This window comes from Glycine soja, chromosome 10 (assembly GCF_004193775.1).
Source record: "Glycine soja cultivar W05 chromosome 10, ASM419377v2, whole genome shotgun sequence".
In the NCBI taxonomy this organism is placed as follows: Eukaryota; Viridiplantae; Streptophyta; class Magnoliopsida; order Fabales; family Fabaceae; genus Glycine; species Glycine soja.
The window spans coordinates 23,715,350-23,735,779 of record NC_041011.1 but is presented as its reverse complement, the minus strand read 5'-3'; the positions used below and the strand labels follow the sequence as shown (position 1 = coordinate 23,735,779).

The window sequence follows — 20,430 nt, the reverse complement described above, 5'->3', positions numbered from 1 at the left end:
TAAAAGAAACACAAGTTATTAATAAAATGCGGAAATTACAAATCAAATCATACCTCCAGCCATTGCTATGAAGAGTTTCTTGTTTTGGTTCTTCCAAGCTCTCTCTTCCTCTCTCTAGATGGTGTATAAGACTAAATTAGAAGGGATGAGCTCAGGGACCAAATTCATGTGCTTATATAGGCATTCTACCATCAAGAATGCATTTACCTGCCATTACCACTCATTATTGGCTGTTACAATTCATTAGTGGCCATTACCACCCATTAACAGCCATTGAATTTGGCTTCCAAAACTGACGAGCGTTACAGATTTTCAAAATGCTAGGACCAAATTATTACATTTTCTAGTGGCATTGTGGCTTCTTGGAGAAAGGATAAAATCTGGGTTCAAGTGGAAATCAAGGAGTTTCAGTATATGCTCTTGCAAGTGAAGCTTCAAGAGGAGCATCCCTGGTGGTTCTCTCCTACTTATGCTAGTCCCATTGAAAGTAATCCCTCTAGTCTTTGGAAATCTTTCAAGCATCTATTGTCTCTTATTACGGGAAGCTGGCTAGTGGCTGGTGATTTGAATGATATTGCTTCTTATGAAAAAAAGGAGGTGCTCCAGCCTTAGCTAGGAAGTGCCAGATTTTCCAGTGTAGAATTAATGAATGCAATCTCATGGACCTAGGTGCAGTGGGCTCAAAGTTTACTTGGAGAGTACAAATTTCTCATGGTTATAGTAGAGTTTTTGAGAGACTTGATAGAGCCTTATGCAGTACTCAATGGAGGCTTCAATTCTCTGGAGCTATAGTTAAAGTGTTGCCTCGGGTGGATTTCTTTGACCACCACCTGATTTTAGTCTCTCTTCATGACAATTTTAATAACAGACTTCATTGCCAATTCCGTATTGAATGTGCTTAGGTTACTCACCCGACTTAGAGTGCTGCTAGGTGCACCCAGCATTATTGCTGGTGCACCCAGCAATTAAGAGGAAAAGACAAATGTACCCCTGGGCTAATTAATTTAAAAAAAAACAGTTCATTTCCGCCATTTCTTCTTCTTTGTCATTTCTGTTGCTTATTCCTCTTCCTCGCCATTCCTCTTCTTCCTCGCCATTGCTGCTTCTTCGTGACCTTCATTGGTGACCTTTGCATCCTTCTTCTTCCTCTTGAAAAAGCTTGGCTGCGTCTTCTTCTGCGTCTTCTTCGTGACCTTCCAATCGTGTGATTCGTTCGTCTTCTATGGGTGTTGACGGTGGTGTTGTTGTGTCCTCGCGTCGGCATTGTCGAGGTAAGTTCCTCTTTGTCTTCGTCTCCGCCATGGGTGTTGACAGGGAAGCTTACGGATCAACTTGATCCGTAAGATTTTCGGATCATGTTGATCCAGAAAAGCTTACGGATCAAGTTGATCCGGAAGGTTTGTAAACATAATTTCCGGATCAACTTGATCCAGAAATTGTGTTTACACCTTTTCTTTATTACGGATCAACTTGATCTGTAAGTAGTGTAAAAACAGCTTATAGATCATGTTGATCCGGAAGTTGTCTGAAACTGCATTTTTAAAATTGCTAACTCTGAATTTTGTGTGTTTTTGATTCTGAAATTTGCAGCTTACTTCATCAAGGCTATTTCTTTAATACAAGGTCTTCGTTTGAACTTTGAACAAGGTGAGTACTTGATATATTTGACGAATTTTTTTTTCAACGTTTAGCATTACTTTGGTAGAATAGTAAATATTGGCTGTAATTTGGATCATTCTTATTAGATTGTTGTTACAATTTGTTTTGACCTTAGTCACAATTTGGTTGTAAATAATGACATGTTGACATATAGATAGATAAATAGTATTGATTGATTAGTATGAATTATGATTATATATACATATATTGATTATCCAAATAGTATGAATTATGATTATATTGACATGTAAATAGTCAATGTTACATTCAACCATTTAGACACTTTTTTTACCCAAAGTCTTTCACAAAACTTCTCTTGACACTTGTGTAAGTCTCTTTTTTAATTAGGTACCTTTCCATCAAAATCTCATTAAAGATAAATGACTTACGTTGTAAACCTTCCTAACATAAATTGATTCTCTGCAATCCTCATGTCTTCCTTTATAAAGTTTCGAAGTCATGATAAAGGGTCCAAAACTAGCCTCCCGGATGTTGAGAGAAAAATTTTCCCTAGAAGCTTGTTTACATTGATGTAGACTACAAGTGTAGCACAATTTAATCTATTAAGAGAGGGTAGTGTAATTTTAAAAAATATAAGAGAAAACAATATTATTTGAGCATCTCTCAAAGGGAGGGGAGTGTAATTTATTCTAATAGATAAAATAAATGGTTTAGTGTTTCTAGGTTACACCACTATATGACCCATGTACTATTTGAATGTGAAAAGTAATTGATCCTTACAACAACAACAACAACTACAAACACCTTATTCCAACATGCATGTATTGAACCAAATCCCTAAATTTGATCCTTACACCAGTTAAATATATCCAAATGCTATTTTCCAATATTTTAGTTTATTTATATAATTCTTAGCACTTTGGTTAATTTACATTAACACGATTAGCCACACTCATTCTGACTATCTTAAATTCCTCCAAAAATGTCTCTTGAGAAACAGGCTTATCCAAATCAGAACCATTCCTGCTTCCCATGTGTGAATTCATTCAACACCTATGGAATAAATCATTCTACATGTCAATTCTCTCTTCCTGATTGGCTCAACATTGGCCAATCAAAGTCTTGATACACAAATATAATTAATCTTATAGACGAAAAGGAAAATTTAATGAAGAGATAAACAATCCATTTAATCCTCATAATGTCAAGTTATTTTAGAACTAATTGCTGCAACTTTTTTTTTGGCTTCTTGTGACATTTATAAAACCATGCATGGAGATATTTATAAAACAATCCGTTTAATCCTCATAAGGAAAATTTTACCCTTAATTCTCGCAACAAAGTCCTTAATTCTTTGATCCATTGAATTTTGTGCCTTCTCTGGCCTGAATTAAATTGTCCATACTCTACTGATGTTAGTATCAATGAGACGAACACAACCAAAACCATGCATGGAGTTAGGGTATACTATACTGATGTTAACAGGAACGATCTGTTTCTCAGATTCCTAAATCAAGGTCAATACCACTAAGCATTTGAGATGTTGTTGACCATTGTTTCTCAGATTCATAAAGCTGAGCAAGTTTCTCTCTAATAACTAAAACATATGATAAAACAACAAGTTGGCATTTAGAGTAATTGAATTGAGTCAACCAACTGCTTGAACAACCATTAGGTGATGGTGCTTTGTTGTCCCAAATCAATGTCCTATATGCGTTAGACGCATGAAATTTGAGAAAATGAAATGAGTGATGGATTTTGTGGTACTCATTTGCAGATCATGGTTATGACCAGAGGATTAGGTCGTGCCTTAGGTCAGGTCACTAGCAGAGGTGTGGGCAGAGGAGAACATGATGATTCCGATGATGCTCCATAGGGTCGACGACCTACTGCATCCACACGGAGGCAGCGAGTCACTGTGACTGTGGATCACGTCGATGAGCCAGTCATCCCTGACCCAGATGTTCAAGATGACCCGATGGAGGCACCAGCTGCTGTGGAGGACATTCTTGTGGACGCAAGCGCAGGCGGCTGAGGATCAGCATCAGGGATTTCCGGGTGGTCTGAGCGACCCATCCGTGTTGACAGCGTATGCGGATCACATTGCTTGTAGCGTATGGACGGGAGAGGTATTTATACTATTTATTTTTAGTTACTTGTAAATTATACTTTATGATTGAAATTAGTTTTCCTTTAAATGATAATTTTAACGAATTTTGTGTTCCTTTATACTTCAATTCAGGAGTGTCCTGAATTGAAGCTATCCTCTCATGGGAGGAAGGTCCACAGTTTAGGCAGGCCTGTCCCTGCCATTGAGGGACTTATTGCTGGTACAGGACTAAGTCCTCTAATCGCGTGTTTGGCAGACACCGGCGATCGGTGACTTTTGTCCGTGTTTGTGGAGTGGTGGCACCGGGAGACGTCTAGTTTCCATCTCCCGGTGGGAGAGCTCACCATCACATTGGACGACATCTCCTCTCTTCTCCATCTTCCCGTTATTGGCGACTTACACGCATTTCAGCCCTTGCACGTGGACGATGCGGTTCAGATGCTGGTGGAGTTGTTGATGGTCTCTCCAGAGTCTGCTAGGGCTGAGACAGTCCAGTGTCGCGGACCATACGTATGCCTGCAATGGGTACGTGATATTTATCAGCGCTGATGCCAGGCAGGTCATTGGACAGCTGCGACTCGCGCATATCTTCTTCACCTACTGGGTTGCACTCTATTTGCTAACAAGAGTGCAACCAATGTCTATGTTGTCTACTTGGAGGCCCTTTGTGACCTCAGTATGACAGAGAGGTACGCCTGGGGAGTGGCTGCTTTGGTTCATATGTACGACCAGCTGAACGATGCATCTATGAGCCACAGTCGACAGCTTGGCGGTTACATCTCACTGCTGCAGGTAACAAATATGTTTTTCATTCATTCAGGCTAAACAATGTTTAACTTTAAATTTTGTTACACTTTCATTATTAATGTTTATAATTTGAATGTTACATCTATAGTGCTGGATTTATGAGCACTTTCCCTCGGTCACGGAGTCCACCGCTGATCAGGACTACGACAAGGCTTCTCCGCGTGCGTGCAGGTGAATTGTGACGAAGAAGACCGTGAAGAGCATTCGCACGCCGTCATACAGGGAGCGCCTGGACCGACTCCGGATTTCGGATGTCTGTTGGATCCCTTATGGGGAGCATCGGGAGGTCCGGGACTTCCACGTCAGATCATGCTATTCCAGTCTCTTGCGCTGGGGGCCTGTTGCTGTTTATTATCGACCGGAGAGGGTCGTGCAGCAGTTTGGCTACACACAGACCATTCCTGCTCCTCCTGTCGATTCATGGGTCTCGTATGATGATATACACGACAGGTGGATGCACTACGAGGATCATATCGTACCAGCAGGTGAGGTGTGCGTTGTGCCAAGGGTGTGTTCTAGTGACTACATCGACTGGTTCTTCCGCATCTCCCATCCTTTCATGACACCAGGCCACGTATTAGATCCTCTGTCTCATGGTCACGCCCCGCAGCCCCGAGTCGTCCCTGAGGCCCCGCAGACGGATATCCCTCACGTGTCGGAGCCAGGAGCATCGTCAACATCTGCGGAGGAGCCCAGACATGCAGTGGTAAGTAATACTAATAATTTACGTCATTTACATCAATATTTGCATAATAATTTGTGTAATAAGTTTTTTTTTGTATGTAACAGGAAGTTTGTGATGATATTGTTGAGAGGTTGGAGCGCCATCTGAGTCTAGGGGTGGTCACGCCTGGCTCTTCGACACATGAAGTGATCGAAGAATGCCTCAGATTGGCCAGGAGTGTGACACATGACCATCTAGTATATGTTAGGTGTAGACGCAGGCGGCGCACTAATCAGGCGTGGTTTATGTACATATTTTATATTGATATTCCTTGTATATACATATATTGTACATGAACTCATTTCATGAGTATTATTGGTTTTATTTATTTTCATTACTAATGTTAGTTTTATTTATTTTCATTGATTGTGTATTCCATTTGGTCTATATACACGCTTGTTATTAAAATGGTCTAGTTAACTTAGTTATAGTATATGTAAATTATTATAAATGGTCTAATTTAAAATATAACTTTAAATATAATTGAAATAAAGAAGTTGAAAAGGGTGTAAAAAAATGAAACAAAAAATGGACATCATTCGTTATCTAAGATCCTTATTTTATATAACGTACTAATATTTTTAAATTCCCTTATAATTACTATTTTCCCACGTATACTAATGATCATGTAAAAAATGTATTATAAAGTAGTTAGTATTTTAATTTTTAATATAATACTAATTGTTTTTTTTATATTCTTTATAATATTAATAATGATATGATTAATTATAAAAATAAAAAATAAATTAATGATGATAATATTAATTTTATAAAATTATTATTATCTTTTATGTATTTATTGATTTTTATTAATATGTATAAAATAACCTTAAACAATATCTTTAAATATGTAGTTAAAAAATTATTATTTTTCTTCTTACGAATCAATTTGATCCGTAAGTCACTTACGGATCAAGTTACAGATCAACTTCATCCGTAGGAAGAAAATCAAGCAAGGGCAATTTCGCCATTTTTATAGAATGTTGGGTGCACCAGCAATAATGCTGGTGCACCTAGCAACACTCCCCGACTTATAATCAATTTATTCAAGCCCAATGCTGTAGATGCAATTGCCTTTGATGTTTTGATGATGATCATGATGATGTGTTGCAATTGATGCAAATGGGCTTTTCAAGATTAAATTCAAGACAATACTTCAAGATTACAAGTCACAACATCAAGATGATCACTAGAATATTAGGAAGGGAATTCCTAATTGAATTAGCAAAAGTTTGGCCAAGTGATTTAAATTAAAAAAAGTGTTTCTCAAAGGTTTTACTCTCTGGTAATCGATTACCAGAGGATGTAATCGATTACCAGTGGCCAAATACGTTTTATAACAGCTACAAAAATTTGAATTCGAAATTTTAGACTGTGTAATCGATTACACAATTTTGGTAATCGATTACCAGCAGTTAGTAAATGTTTTAATTCAAATTTTAAAAGCTGTAATCGATTACAAAATTACTGTAATCGATTACCAGACAGGATTTTCAGAAAAATAATTTTAAGAGTCACAACTTTTCAAAGGCTTTATTCATGACCACCAATGGTCTATATATATGTGACTTAAACACGAAATTGCTTAGAGATTTTCAGAACAACAAGTGTTTATCCTCTCAAAGAGCAAATTCATTTTATCCTCTTAAGAATTCCTTGGCCAATTCAATTGCAATTCATTAAGGAATTATTTGAGTGCTCAATCTGTAAAATCCATCTCTTTCTAGAGAGATTTGTTCTTCTTCTTCTTCTCATTCTCTAAGGGATTAAGAGACTGTGAGTCTCTTGTTGTAAAGGAATTCTAAACACAAAGGATGAATTGTCCTTGTGTGTTTAGAACTTGTAAAAGGAATTTACAAGATAGTGGAACTCTCAAGCGGGTTGCTTGGGGACTGGACATAGGCACAAGGGTGTGGTCGAACCAGTATAAAACTGAGTTTGCATTCTCTCTTCCCTTAATCTCCTTTATTTATTATTGCTTTATATTCATATTCAAATTGTTTTATTTGAAGTAATATTTAAGAAGATTGTCATTAAGGGAATTCATAACTTGAATAAAAAGTGAAATAGATTTTTAATTGGGGAAGTAGTTTGGAATATCTTAATTCAACCCCCCCTTCTTAAGATATTTGAGGCCACTTGTCTAACAAGTGGTATCAGAGCTTCATTCTTGTATAAAGTTTAGAAGCTTCAAGAAAAAGATGGCCTCAGCAAATTCCTTATTTCAAGATGGAAATTCTATAAATAGACCTCCAATCTTCAATGGAGAGGGTTACCACTACTGGAAAACCCGAATGCAAATTTTTATTGAGGCAATAGATCTAAATATCTGGGAAGCCATAGAAATAGGGCCTTATATACCTACCACAGTAGAAAGAGTTTCAATAGATGGTAGTTCATCAAGTGAAAGCATAACCATAGAAAAACCTAGAGATAGATGGTATGAAGAAGATAGAAAACGAGTACAATACAACTTAAAAGCCAAAAACATAATAACATCTGCCCTGGGAATGGATGAATATTTCAGGGTATCAAATTGTAAGAGTGCTAAGGAAATGTGGGACACTCTTCGATTAACACATGAAGGAACTACAGATGTTAAAAGATCTAGGATAAATGCACTAACTCATGAGTATGAATTATTTAGAATGAATGCAAATGAAAATATTCAAAGCATGCAAAAGAGATTTACACATATAGTAAATCATCTAGCAGCCTTAGGCAAAGAATTTCAAAATGAGGATCTTATAAACAAAGTGTTAAGATGTTTAAGTAGAGAATGGCAACCCAAAGTAACGGCTATTTCTGAATCAAGAGATTTGTCTAACATGTCTCTTGCCACTTTATTTGGAAAGTTGCAGGAACACGAGATGGAACTATTGAGATTGCACCAAAATGAAGAAAATGACAAGAAAAAGAAAGGAATTTCTCTTAAAGCGTCATCCTCAATTCAAGAAGAAAGTGATCAGGATAATGATCCAGATGATGATGATGATCTAAGTCTTTTTGTGAAAAGGTTCAACAAATTTCTTAAAGTAAGAGGAAATCAGAGGCGACCTAATTTTAAATCAAAGAAAAGGACAGAAACTTCATCCTCTACTCTAAAATGCTTTGAATGCAATCAACCTGGACATCTGAGGGTTGATTGTCCCATCTTCAAGAAAAAGATGGAAAAATCTGAAAAGAAAAATCATAGTGAAAAGAAACTGAAGAAAGCATACATCACATGGGATGAAAATGATTTGGAATCCTCTGAAGATTCTGAAAATGAAGAGATAAATCTCTGCCTTATGGCTAAAAGTTACGAAAGTGATGAAGAGGTAACATCTTCAAATAACTTATCTATTTCTTTTGATGAATTGCAATATGCATTTGTTGATTTGCATAAAGAATCAATTAAACTTGCAAAATTAGTTTCATCATCAAAGAAAACAATTTCAAATTTAGAAAATGAAATTTCGAAATTAAACAAAGAATTAGATCTTCTTAGAAATGAAGTCTCAATTTCTAAAACAAATGAAAAAGTTAATATCTCCACTATTAATGACAAGAAAATAACAGATTCTTGTAGTTGTTGTGATAAATATGTAAAAGAAATTAAAGAGTTGAAAAATTCACTTGCAAAATTTTCATATAGTAGAAATAATTTAGATGTTATATTAAGTAAACAAAGATATGTGTCTAATAAAAATGGACTAGGGTATAAATATGAAAAACAACAAAAGTTTCATAAAAACTTTTCCACTTCCACACAAAAATGTAATTCTAATTCTATCACTTGTTTTTACTGTGGAAGAAGAGGACATGGCATATCAACTTGCTACTTCAAGAAAAATTACAGTAACATTAAAATGATATGGGTCCCAAAAGGATCCTCAGTTTATACTAACATGCAAGGACCCAATAAAATTTGGGTACCTAAGTCAAAAACTTGATTATGCAGGTATCTTTGAGAAAGAAGTGGTACATAGATAGCGGATGCTCAAAACATATGACTAGAGATGCATCAAATTTTACACATATCTCTCCAAAGAAAAGCGGGCATGTAACATATGGTGACAACAACAAAGGTAGAATCCTTGGAGTGGGTAAAATAGGTACAAATTCTTCAAACTCCATTGAAAATGTTCTACTTGTTGAAGGCCTTAAGCACAGCCTGCTTAGTGTTAGTCAATTATGCGACAAAGGCTATCTAGTATCATTTGATTCTCATAAATGTCTTATAGAACATAAGCATGACATTAATATAAAGCATGTGGGACATAGAGTCAATAATGTTTACATGATAGACTTAAGCATAAAACAAGAAAACAATCATTGCTTTCTTAGTAAAGATGATGATCCATGGTTATGGCATAAAAGAATTGCTCACATAAACATGGATCACTTAAATAAATTAATTTCAAAAGATTTAGTAGTTGGTTTGCCTAAATTGAAATTTGAAAAAGATAAACTATGTGATGCATGTCAAAAGGGCAAACAAACAAGAGTCTCATTCAAACCTAAAAATGTTGTTTCAACCACTCGACCCTTACAGTTATTGCATATGGATCTATTTGGTCCATCTAGAACCATGAGTTTTGGAGGAAATTACTATGCTCTAGTTATAGTTGATGATTTCTCTAGATATACTTGGACATTATTTATTACACATAAAAGTGATTCATTCCAAGCATTTAGGAAACTTGCTAAAGTCATACAAAACAAGAAAAATCTCAAGATTGCATCCATTAGAAGTGATCATGGGGGTGAATTTGAAAATAAAGATTTTGAATTATTTTGTGATGAACATGGTATTGAACATAATTTTTCTGCACCAAGAACCCCTCAACAAAATGGAGTTGTTGAGAGGAAAAATAGGTCATTGGAAGAAATTGCAAGAACTTTATTAAATGATACTTCTCTTCCAAAGTATTTTTGGGCTGAAGCTGTCAATACTGCATGTTACATCATGAATAGGGCCTTGATAAGACCTATTTTAAAGAAAACCCCATATGAGTTATTTAATGGTAGAAAACCTAATATCTCTCATCTACATGTTTTTGGTTGCATGTGCTTTGTACTTAATAATGGTAAAGATAATCTAGGAAAATTCGATGCAAAATCTGATGAAGGCATTTTTCTTGGATATTCATTACAAAGCAAAGCATATAGGATATATAATAAAAGAACTATGAATATCGAGGAATCCATTCATGTTACCTTTGATGAATCTAATGCTATATTGTCAAGAAAGAATATGCTAGATGACATTGCAGATTCTTTAGAACATATGAACATTCATGAACAAAATTCCAAAGGAAATGATAAAGGAAACAATGAAGATCCTCCAGAAGAAGTCAAATCCAATGATGAACTTCCAAGAGAATGGAAAGCTTCAAGAGATCATCCCCTCGACAACATTATTGGTGATATCTCAAAAGGGGTAACAACTAGACATTCTATTAAAGATTTATGCAATAATATGGCTTTTGTATCCATGATTGAACCTAAAAATATAAAAGAAGCCATAGTAGATGATAATTGGATCATTGCCATGCAAGAAGAACTAAACCAATTTGAAAGAAACAATGTGTGGAAATTAGTAGAAAAACCTGAAAATTATCCTGTCATAGGAACAAAATGGGATTTTAGAAATAAATTAGATGAACATGGTATAATTATTAGAAATAAAGCCAGGTTAGTAGCAAAAGGGTATAATCAAGAAGAGGGAATAGACTATGAAGAAACATATGCTCCTGTTGCAAGATTAGAAGCCATTAGAATGCTTTTGGCATATGCATCCATAATGGACTTTAAACTTTATCAAATGGATGTTAAGAGTGCCTTTCTAAATGGTTTAATTCAAGAAGAGGTATATGTTGAACAACCCCCTGGTTTTGAAATTCCTGATAAACCAAACCATGTTTATAAATTACAAAAGGCTCTTTATGGTTTGAAACAAGCCCCTAGGGCGAGGTATGAACGCTTAAGCAATTTTCTTCTAGAAAAAGATTTCTCCAGAGGTAAAGTGGATACCACATTGTTCATAAAGAGAAAGCATAATGATATTTTGTTGGTTCAAATATATGTTGATGATATAATTTTTGGATCCACTAATGATTCATTGTGCAAGCAGTTTTCCCTTGATATGCAAAGTGAATTTGAAATGTCAATGATGGGAGAACTAAAGTACTTTCTGGGATTACAAATCAAGCAAACTCAAGAAGGTGTATTCATCAATCAATCCAAATACTGCAAGGAATTGATCAAAAGATTTGGGATGGATAGTGCAAAACACATGTCTACACCGATGAGCACTAATTGTTACTTAGATAAAGATGAATCTGGTCAGTCTATAGACATAAAACAATATCGAGGTATGATCGGATCTCTTCTTTATTTATCTGCTAGTAGACCTGATATTATGTTTAGTGTATGCATGTGTGCTAGGTTTCAATCCAACCCCAAACAATCACATTTAAGTGCAGTAAAGAGAATCATGAGATATCTATTAGGAACAATCAATTTAGGATTATGGTATCCTAAGAATTCAACATGTAACTTAATAGGATATTCTGATTCTGATTTTGCCGGATCTAGAACTGATAGAAAAAGTACAAGTGGAACTTGTCAATTTATTGGATCGGCTCTTGTCTCGTGGCATAGTAAGAAACAAAACAGTGTTGCTTTATCTACTGCTGAAGCGGAGTATATCTCTGCCGGTAGTTGTTGTGCACAGATTTTATGGATGAAGCAACAATTATCTGACTATGGCATCATTCTTGATCGCATACCTATTAAGTGTGATAATACTAGTGCCATAAATCTATCCAAAAACCCAGTTCAACACTCTAGAACTAAACATATAGAGATTAGACACCACTTTCTTAGAGATCATGTCCTAAAGGGAGATTGTGTATTAGAATTTGTTGATACTAAGAATCAACTTGCTGATATTTTCACTAAACCTCTCCCCAAGGAAGTGTTCTTCTCTATTAGAAGAGAATTAGGTCTCTTAGATGTAAGAGATTTAGAAAAATAGGGATTGATTGGTTGATTGATTGGTTGATTTACTCTTACCTTTTTGATTGTAGATTATTTTGTTTGAATTCTTGTTTTTATGATAAAATTTATGATTTCTTGTATATATAATAATTGAATGATTGAATTTAGTATATTAGGAGTAATAATTAATCATATAGGATATATTTTAGCATAAACATAGATATTCTCTTAAGAAAATAGCCTAGGATAGGCTCTGGTAATCGATTACCACCCAGTGTAATCGATTACACATGAACAGGCAGCCTGTAATCGATTACAACATCCTGTAATCGATTACCAGAAGGCTTATTGGGCCTGTAATCGATTACCAATACCTGTAATCGATTACAATATGTCATCTTCTATAAATACTCACGAAATCAGAGCTGCTGCTCAGCCAAAGCCTCCTCCACGTTTTCCTCCATACCTAGAACTTCAAACCTTCGATTCTCACTCAATTCTTCACCAAATCATGTCCCGTAAAGCCCAATCTTCCTCTTTTTCACTCCTCTTTCACTTCCACCGATCAAAATCCACAAAAACTTCATCAAATGGCAGAGCCATCGAAGAAGAGAAAGGGATCATCCTCCACCGCTGCTGCTGCTGCCCATCGCCGCCATGGCCCATCCGGAGCACCCACAGCACCTATTCCTCCTTCTTTGTCATCTCCAAGATCATCAACATTGTTTTCATCTGATGATCAGCGTCTACGGTACCTTTCTCAGTTTTCTTCTAGAATAATCTTAGACCCTAAGTACCTAGATGTAGAATTCTTTAATGATGAAACGTTTGATTGTTATCAAGTGTTTCAAAATTCTGGTCTTGTTGATTTCATGTCATTAAAATTGTCATATTATCCTGAACTTGTAAAGGTCTTTTACTGCAATTTAAAAATTCAGGATGGTATTATTATGTCTGAGGTGCATGGTACTTCTATGGTCATTGATCAGTCACTATTCTTTTCTTTGACTCATTACCTTTTGAGGGCACCATTGTTGATGACTGGAAATTCGATTATTCGAGTCATGATGCTCGTCGCATGGTATGCAATGATCAAGCTGAAATGACCGGTAGATTGTTGGCCGGGTCATTAACTTTTGATAATCGCATCATGCATTATATCATTGTTATAATTTTGCTTCCTCGGTCTTCAAATTTAGCACAAGCCTCTGAGGAGGATTTGATTCTTATGTGGGCTTTTCTTACCGGTCGTCAGATCGACTGGGCCCATTTGGTTCGGTACCGAATGCATAAGGCATTACAGGCCAATGCACCTCTTCCTTATCCACATTTGATTACTCTGTTTTTGCATCATTTTCAAATTCCGCTTGATGATGAACCCTTTGTTCAAGTCAAGCATTCCTTTGCAATTGGTGCTGGTGCAGTGACCTCCTTTGGGTATCGTAAAGATCGGAATGGAGAATGGCTGAAGAGGGATGCACTCCCTCCTCAAGATGAACGTACTCCTTCACCTCCTCCTCAACGTGAAGATTCCGCACTCATGAATGAAGTCCTCTCCGAATTACGGGGTCTTCGTTCTTATGTTGGTGACCGCTTCAACTCGTTAGATTCACGCTTTGCCGGTATGAACATTCGCCTTACACAGCTTGAAGAGGATGTCGGATACATTTGTCAGAGTTTCGATCTTCCACCATCACCTCCGTCTTCTTAGATTTTAGTTTCTGATTATATGTCTTTTATAAGTCGTGTATTTTGGCTTTTAGTTTCTTAGAATTTACATTATTATGCTAAGTACTTTGCTTATTCATCTTGTGGTTTTTAAATTTCAGTCTTGGATGTTTTGTGGTTGTTGACATTTTAAGTTATTTGGATTCTAGTTTGATAATTTCTTCTTTGTGAGTTTGGCTTATTGTGTTTTATACTCTGATATTTATATCTTTCTACTCCATTGTTATATCTGTGTTGATTTCCGAGTTCTTTGGCTTTTTGATGTTGCCAAAGGGGGGGAAAAGGTTGTAGAAAAAGCTTAATAAACTTAGAAATCAAGTGATCATGAATTCCGAAATATAGGGGGAGTAAACGCACATTTTATCTATATACAATTGTTTGTTGCTTGCTTGAATCTTGATTTCAGGTATTGTATTGTCATTATCAAAAAGGGGGAGATTGTAGATGCAATTGCTTTTGATGTTTTGATGATGATCATGATGATGTGTTGCAATTGATGCAAATGGGCTTTTCAAGATTAAATTCAAGACAATACTTCAAGATTACAAGTCACAACATCAAGATGATCACTAGAATATTAGGAAGGGAATTCCTAATTGAATTAGCAAAAGTTTGGCCAAGTGATTTAAATTAAAAAAAGTGTTTCTCAAAGGTTTTACTCTCTGGTAATCGATTACCAGAGGATGTAATCGATTACCAGTGGCCAAATACGTTTTATAACAGCTACAAAAATTTGAATTCGAAATTTTAGACTGTGTAATCGATTACACAATTTTGGTAATCGATTACCAGCAGTTAGTAAATGTTTTAATTCAAATTTTAAAAGCTGTAATCGATTACAAAATTACTGTAATCGATTACCAGACAGGATTTTCAGAAAAATAATTTTAAGAGTCACAACTTTTCAAAGGCTTTATTCATGACCACCAATGGTCTATATATATGTGACTTAAACACGAAATTGCTTAGAGATTTTCAGAACAACAAGTGTTTATCCTCTCAAAGAGCAAATTCATTTTATCCTCTTAAGAATTCCTTGGCCAATTCAATTGCAATTCATTAAGGAATTATTTGAGTGCTCAATCTGTAAAATCCATCTCTTTCTAGAGAGATTTGTTCTTCTTCTTCTTCTCATTCTCTAAGGGATTAAGAGATTGTGAGTCTCTTGTTGTAAAGGAATTCTAAACACAAAGGAAGGATTGTCCTTGTGTGTTTAGAACTTGTAAAAGGAATTTACAAGATAGTGGAACTCTCAAGCGGGTTGCTTGGGGACTAGACGTAGGCACAAGGGTGTGGCCGAACCAGTATAAAACTGAGTTTGCATTCTTTCTTCCCTTAATCTCCTTTATTTATTATTGCTTTATATTCATATTCAAATTGTTTTATTTGAATTAATATTTAAGAAGATTGTCATTAAGGGAATTCATAATTTGAATAAAAAGTGAAATAGATTTTTAATTGGGGAAGTAGTTTGGAATATCTTAATTCAACCCCCCCTTCTTAAGATATTTGAGGCCACTTGTCTAACAAATGCCGCATGAGGCCCAACTTCCAACCAACATAAGGTTGATGCTAGGTGCACCCAGCATTATTGCTGGTGCACCCAGCATTTTTTAAAAAATGCCAGAAATGCCCCTCTTCTATCTTCTTCGTTAAAAAGGTGGGTGTGCAGTGCTTTTCGCTGCGAAGCTTTTTTTTTCTTCCGTTTCTCTCTTCCATGTGATGTTTTCTTGCGATAGGTGTGCTTTGGTGAAGGTGAAGGGGTCGGTGTTCATTGTTGTAGTAGTTGGTTCGTCGGCGGCGGCATACGAGGTACGCATTTCTACTGGGTGTGCGTGAGTGGGGTGGTCCGTAAGGCTGATACGGATCAAGTTGATCCGTATGTTGAAATTAAACATATGGATCAACTTGATTCGTATAAGCCTTACAAATCAACTTGATCCATAAGGCTTATACAGATTTTGAATTTGTAACATTTATTTAAGTTTAATTTTTTTTTAATTATTACTTTGTTTATATTTTCATTTTAAAAAATAATTTAATTGTTTATACGTGTAATTGATTAAAATCGTATGTAGAATGATATAGGGTTTTTGTATTTTACTAATCATGAGTTATTGTGACTGACAGTAAAAGATTATGTAGAGTTTTGTATTATATGTATAGTGCGATTAGGTGTTGTATGTATGTGCTGAAATTTATGATTTATTGTTAAGATAGACGAAGATCAATGGATGTATGACACTATAATGTCTGAAGAAGTTGATATGAATGATCAAAATGAACAAGAATGTGGTGTGAATGAACCACATGTTGATTGTTCGAATGCATTCAATACTTCTCAGGTAATAATGTTCATTATTGTGAGTGATTTAATAAAATGAATGTGTTGTAGAAAACTAAAATTGTCTGGGTTGCGTTGTAGGTGTTTAGCAGCCGAGATGATGTTTTGCAGTGGGCTCGATCTGTTGCTCATGAAAACGGATTTGTGGCAGTCATTATAAGGTTTGACATAAACATTGGTAGTAGAGGAAGGACTTTGTTTGTGTTAATTGGCTGTGAAAGGAGTGGTGAGTATAGGTGTAGGAAGAAAGAATTTGTTAGAAGAGATACTGGGACTAGGAAATGTGGGTGTCCTTTCAAGCTTCATGGCAAACCAGTGGTTGGAGGGCAAGGCTGGATTGTGAAGTTGATGTGTGGGATTCATAATCATGAATTGGCCAAGTCATTAGTTGGACATCCATATGTTGGACGATTGACTAAAGCTGAAAAGACACTTATTGCTGATATGACCAAGTCAATGGTGAAACCAAAAAACATTTCGCTAACTTTGAAGGAGCACAATGCCAATAGTTGTACAACCATCAAACAAATATACAATGCAAGAAGTGCATATTGTTCTTCCATTTGAGGAAGTGATACTGAAATGCAACATCTAATGAAGCTTCTTGAACGGGATCAATATATTCATTGGCATAGATTAAAGGATGAAGACGTGGTACGTGATATCTTTTGGTGTCACCCCGATGCAGTGAAGTTAGTCAATGCATATAATTTGATGTTTTTGATAGATAGTACCTACAAAACAAACAGGTACAAATGGTATATTATAATTACTTGAAGAATGATGATGATGTTAACACAATGTTAATGTGTAATCATCAATTTTCATGTGTGGGTACGATTGAGTTATTATGCACCATTGGTAGAACACCAGATGGTATATTAAACTTACTTGAAGCGACTATGACCCCTACTCATGATGCCCTGCTATATTACAATGGGAGGTGGAACATGCCATGTCAGCATGAGTTTGTTGGTTACTTGTTCATAGGAAAAAATCCCAAAAAGTTTGACATTCCTTCTGGATGAACTGAAGGATTTGATCAAACAAGTTGCACCTAATGGGATTCCCCCTTATGGTATTCATGAAACACAAACGGTAAGTCGATTGTTTTTTTGACAACCAAGCCACCATGAGTATTTAGACAAAATTATCAAATTCAAAATTACTGATTTGAAAACTAATGATGACATGCTAAAGGTCTTAGTGCAGTCCAACTACTGGAAACAATTTGGGCCAATAGAAATTTTAGTTGTTTTTAGTAAACATGTAATGGAAATAGAAGACGACGTGTCCTTGTTGCAAAATTAGCATTACTTAGTTGTAGTATTTCACACAAATTTTATTTCTTTCCACTATGTTGAAGTTAATGTAATGTTTGAATTCGTGTCCATTACGGAATGAAACTGTATGATTATTATTTTATTTTCATGGTTTACCTAAGTCAAGAAATTGGTTAAATTAAAATGATAACAGTGGGAGCAAAAAATAAATTTGTTGGTAAATAAAAAATTGTAGAAAGATAAAAAACAAAGAGAGTAAATAAAAAATAAAAAAAAAAACTCCCCATCTATCAACTTATTACATTTTTACTTTTTTTTCATATTCTTCTTTTTCAACTCACTTATAATATTAGTTAGTATTTTTCGATCTCGCAGTTTAATCTAAAGAGAGAATGAAAAATATATTTAATTATGATATTTAATTGGTAATATCATAATTATGATTATCATAATTATGATATTTAATTATCTAGTAAAATTTCAAAGTATATTTTAGTCCTTTGAATTAATTATAGAACTAATATTTAGTTTTAGATTGAGGTTTAATGATATTCACAATATTTCGTTCCTAATTAATGACGTGTTTTGCAAAAAATTGAACTGATATTTTCTCTATAAATATAAGTGGGTTTATTTTATCCTCCCACTGTTATCATTTTTTGTAATTTTATATCAACTTAGTTGTTAGTTGTTTGCTTCAATTTGGAATCACATTCATACTATTTCGACGAATTTGGAATCAATTTGGAAATACAAGAAAATATTTCGACGAATTTGGAATCACATTCATAAAATTTTAGCGTTAACACTAATATTTCGACGAATTAACGTTAAATTAAAATTATAAATCAAAATAGCTTAAAATATACAAAATGTTCATTCAAAACAAAATGTTTTCAAATACAATAAAATTATAAACATCGTCCAAATATGATAATATAAAATGTCTAAAGAAACTATGGTTGATCCGTGTGTCGCCTACGTCGAGACCTCACATACACATTGTCGTCTTTTGTGACACCCCTGGCAATCCTGATGCATTCTTCCATGACCTCGTGTGTCTCTGTGCCTGCCGTGACTATCCTAAGGTTGAGCAGACGCTCCAACCTTTCAGTGATCGCATGACAAGCATCCTATTAAATAGAAAACAAACAAATTAGATAAATTAGTATTAAAATAATTGACAAAAATGACATTTGATGCATTTAACCAAATAGTAACACTTACCACTGCATGTCTAGACTGGTCCACATAAGAGCGAGCATGTGTTGGTGTTGTTGCTGGTGGCTTTGGGACCTGAGGGATATGTGGCTCCATAAATGAGGCATCATGCATCGCAGGTGAATGTCACGGCAGATCTAATTGCTATGCCGAGGTCATGAATGGATGAGAAATAAGGAAGAACCAGTCCTTGTACTCGGCAACACACTGAGCTGGCACAACACAAATCTCCCCTGCTGGTGCAAGATGGTCTGAGTAGTGCATCCACCTGTCATCTATTTCTTCAAATGACACCCATGAATTGATGCAATCCTACCCCCCAAGGGCATTGGATAGAAGACTCCGATAAGATTGGGCCAGAGATGCAAGAGAAGGTCCTAAGGTTCTCATGAGCCTTAAGGTAGATTTTGGACCCATGGGCTAAGTATGAGCCCACTTATCTTTGTACATATTAGATTAGGATTTCATTATTTTTGGGCCTTGTATTTAAGGCTGCATAATGTAGGTAGCGTACCCTAGAAATGTAGGATTTTTCAGCCCTTGTATTTTAGGGCACCTAGACTAGTTTTTGTATTAGGGGTAGTTTTGTAATTTCACATGCATTAAGTGAATATTTGATGTGTGTGTTGAAAAATAAATTTAATTAAATTGGAAGAAGCCCAAACTAATTAAATTTTAGAGGGGAAGGTGAGCATTTGCTTGCAACACCCCATTGCCACATCATATAGTCACACTTTGTGCATGTCCTTCATACTTTACATGTCTCATGACACCTAAGCACACTTAGTGGAGAATCTTGGACTTGATCTTGGATTAGAGGGCTGAACCATAGCTAAAATTTACTAATCATAATTAGTGAAATTTTGGCTCCAAAATTTGGCTCCACAAATTCAATTTCAAATTCAAGTGAAATTTTTTCCTTCCAATTTTGTGTAACACTTAGGCTATAAATAGAGGTCATGTGTTTGCATTTTTGGAACTTTGATCATTTGAAAGTTAAACTTCAAATTTCAGAGCTCTTTTCGAGCACAAAATGTCGTGCTTTTCTCTTCCTCTCCTTTCATTCATCTCCTTCTTCCTCCAAGCTCTTATCCATGACCTCTTATGGTGGTGAGCTTCTTCTAGACTCATCTTCTCCTTGAAGTGGCGTCTCCTCTCTCTCTCTTCCTTTCTCCATTCCGCTGCCATTCATCTTCCAAGAAGCAAAGGAATCCATTGATGAAGAAGATCCAAGGCCTACAAGCTCCAATGGAGCTACACCATGTGGTATCAAGAGCATCTTCATCTAGGTGATGTTCTTTTGCTTCCTCTATCTTTTTGTTCGGTGAATTCTATTTAATTCCTTGTTATTCATCTTATTCTCCATGTATATCCTCCATTGTCTTGTGGTTTGATGCTGTTTAGAGTAGATTCAAAAAAAATAAACCGACTAAATCTTAGATCTACACTTGTTCTTGCATTTCTATGGTTCAAATTTTGTAGATCTACTCTTGAATCATGTTTTTGTGTTGATTTTAGGTTCTATCATTTTTAATTCATAATATTCTTGTGCTGAACCTTTAGATCTAAATTTTCTTCCAAAATATTGATTAGAAAAAAAAAATAC

General features: G+C 35.4%; 1 protein-coding gene across 1 annotated transcript; it reads left to right on the top strand.

The window, feature by feature from the left end:
* Window positions 1–3,557: 3,557 nt before the first annotated feature.
* On the top strand, window positions 3,558–16,663 carry LOC114371545. Its single transcript, XM_028328953.1, has 10 exons — window positions 3,558–3,749; window positions 3,863–3,950; window positions 4,142–4,200; window positions 4,286–4,522; window positions 4,626–4,708; window positions 4,859–5,243; window positions 5,327–5,502; window positions 15,716–15,788; window positions 16,402–16,481; window positions 16,621–16,663. Exons 1-10 carry the CDS (start codon window positions 3,558–3,560, stop codon window positions 16,661–16,663), a joined length of 1,416 nt encoding a protein of 471 aa, XP_028184754.1.
* Window positions 16,664–20,430: the final 3,767 nt, after the last annotated feature.

Excerpts from the sequence above, each read along its gene's own strand:
- LOC114371545 (XM_028328953.1), top strand. The coding sequence starts at position 3,558 with ATGAGCCAGTCATCCCTGACCCAGATGTTCAAGATGACCCGATGGAGG. Across the intron at positions 4,523-4,625 it reads GTTACATCTCACTGCTGCAG|TGCTGGATTTATGAGCACTT; the intron begins GTAACAAATATG and ends TTACATCTATAG. Across the intron at positions 5,244-5,326 it reads AGGAGCCCAGACATGCAGTG|GAAGTTTGTGATGATATTGT; the intron begins GTAAGTAATACT and ends TGTATGTAACAG.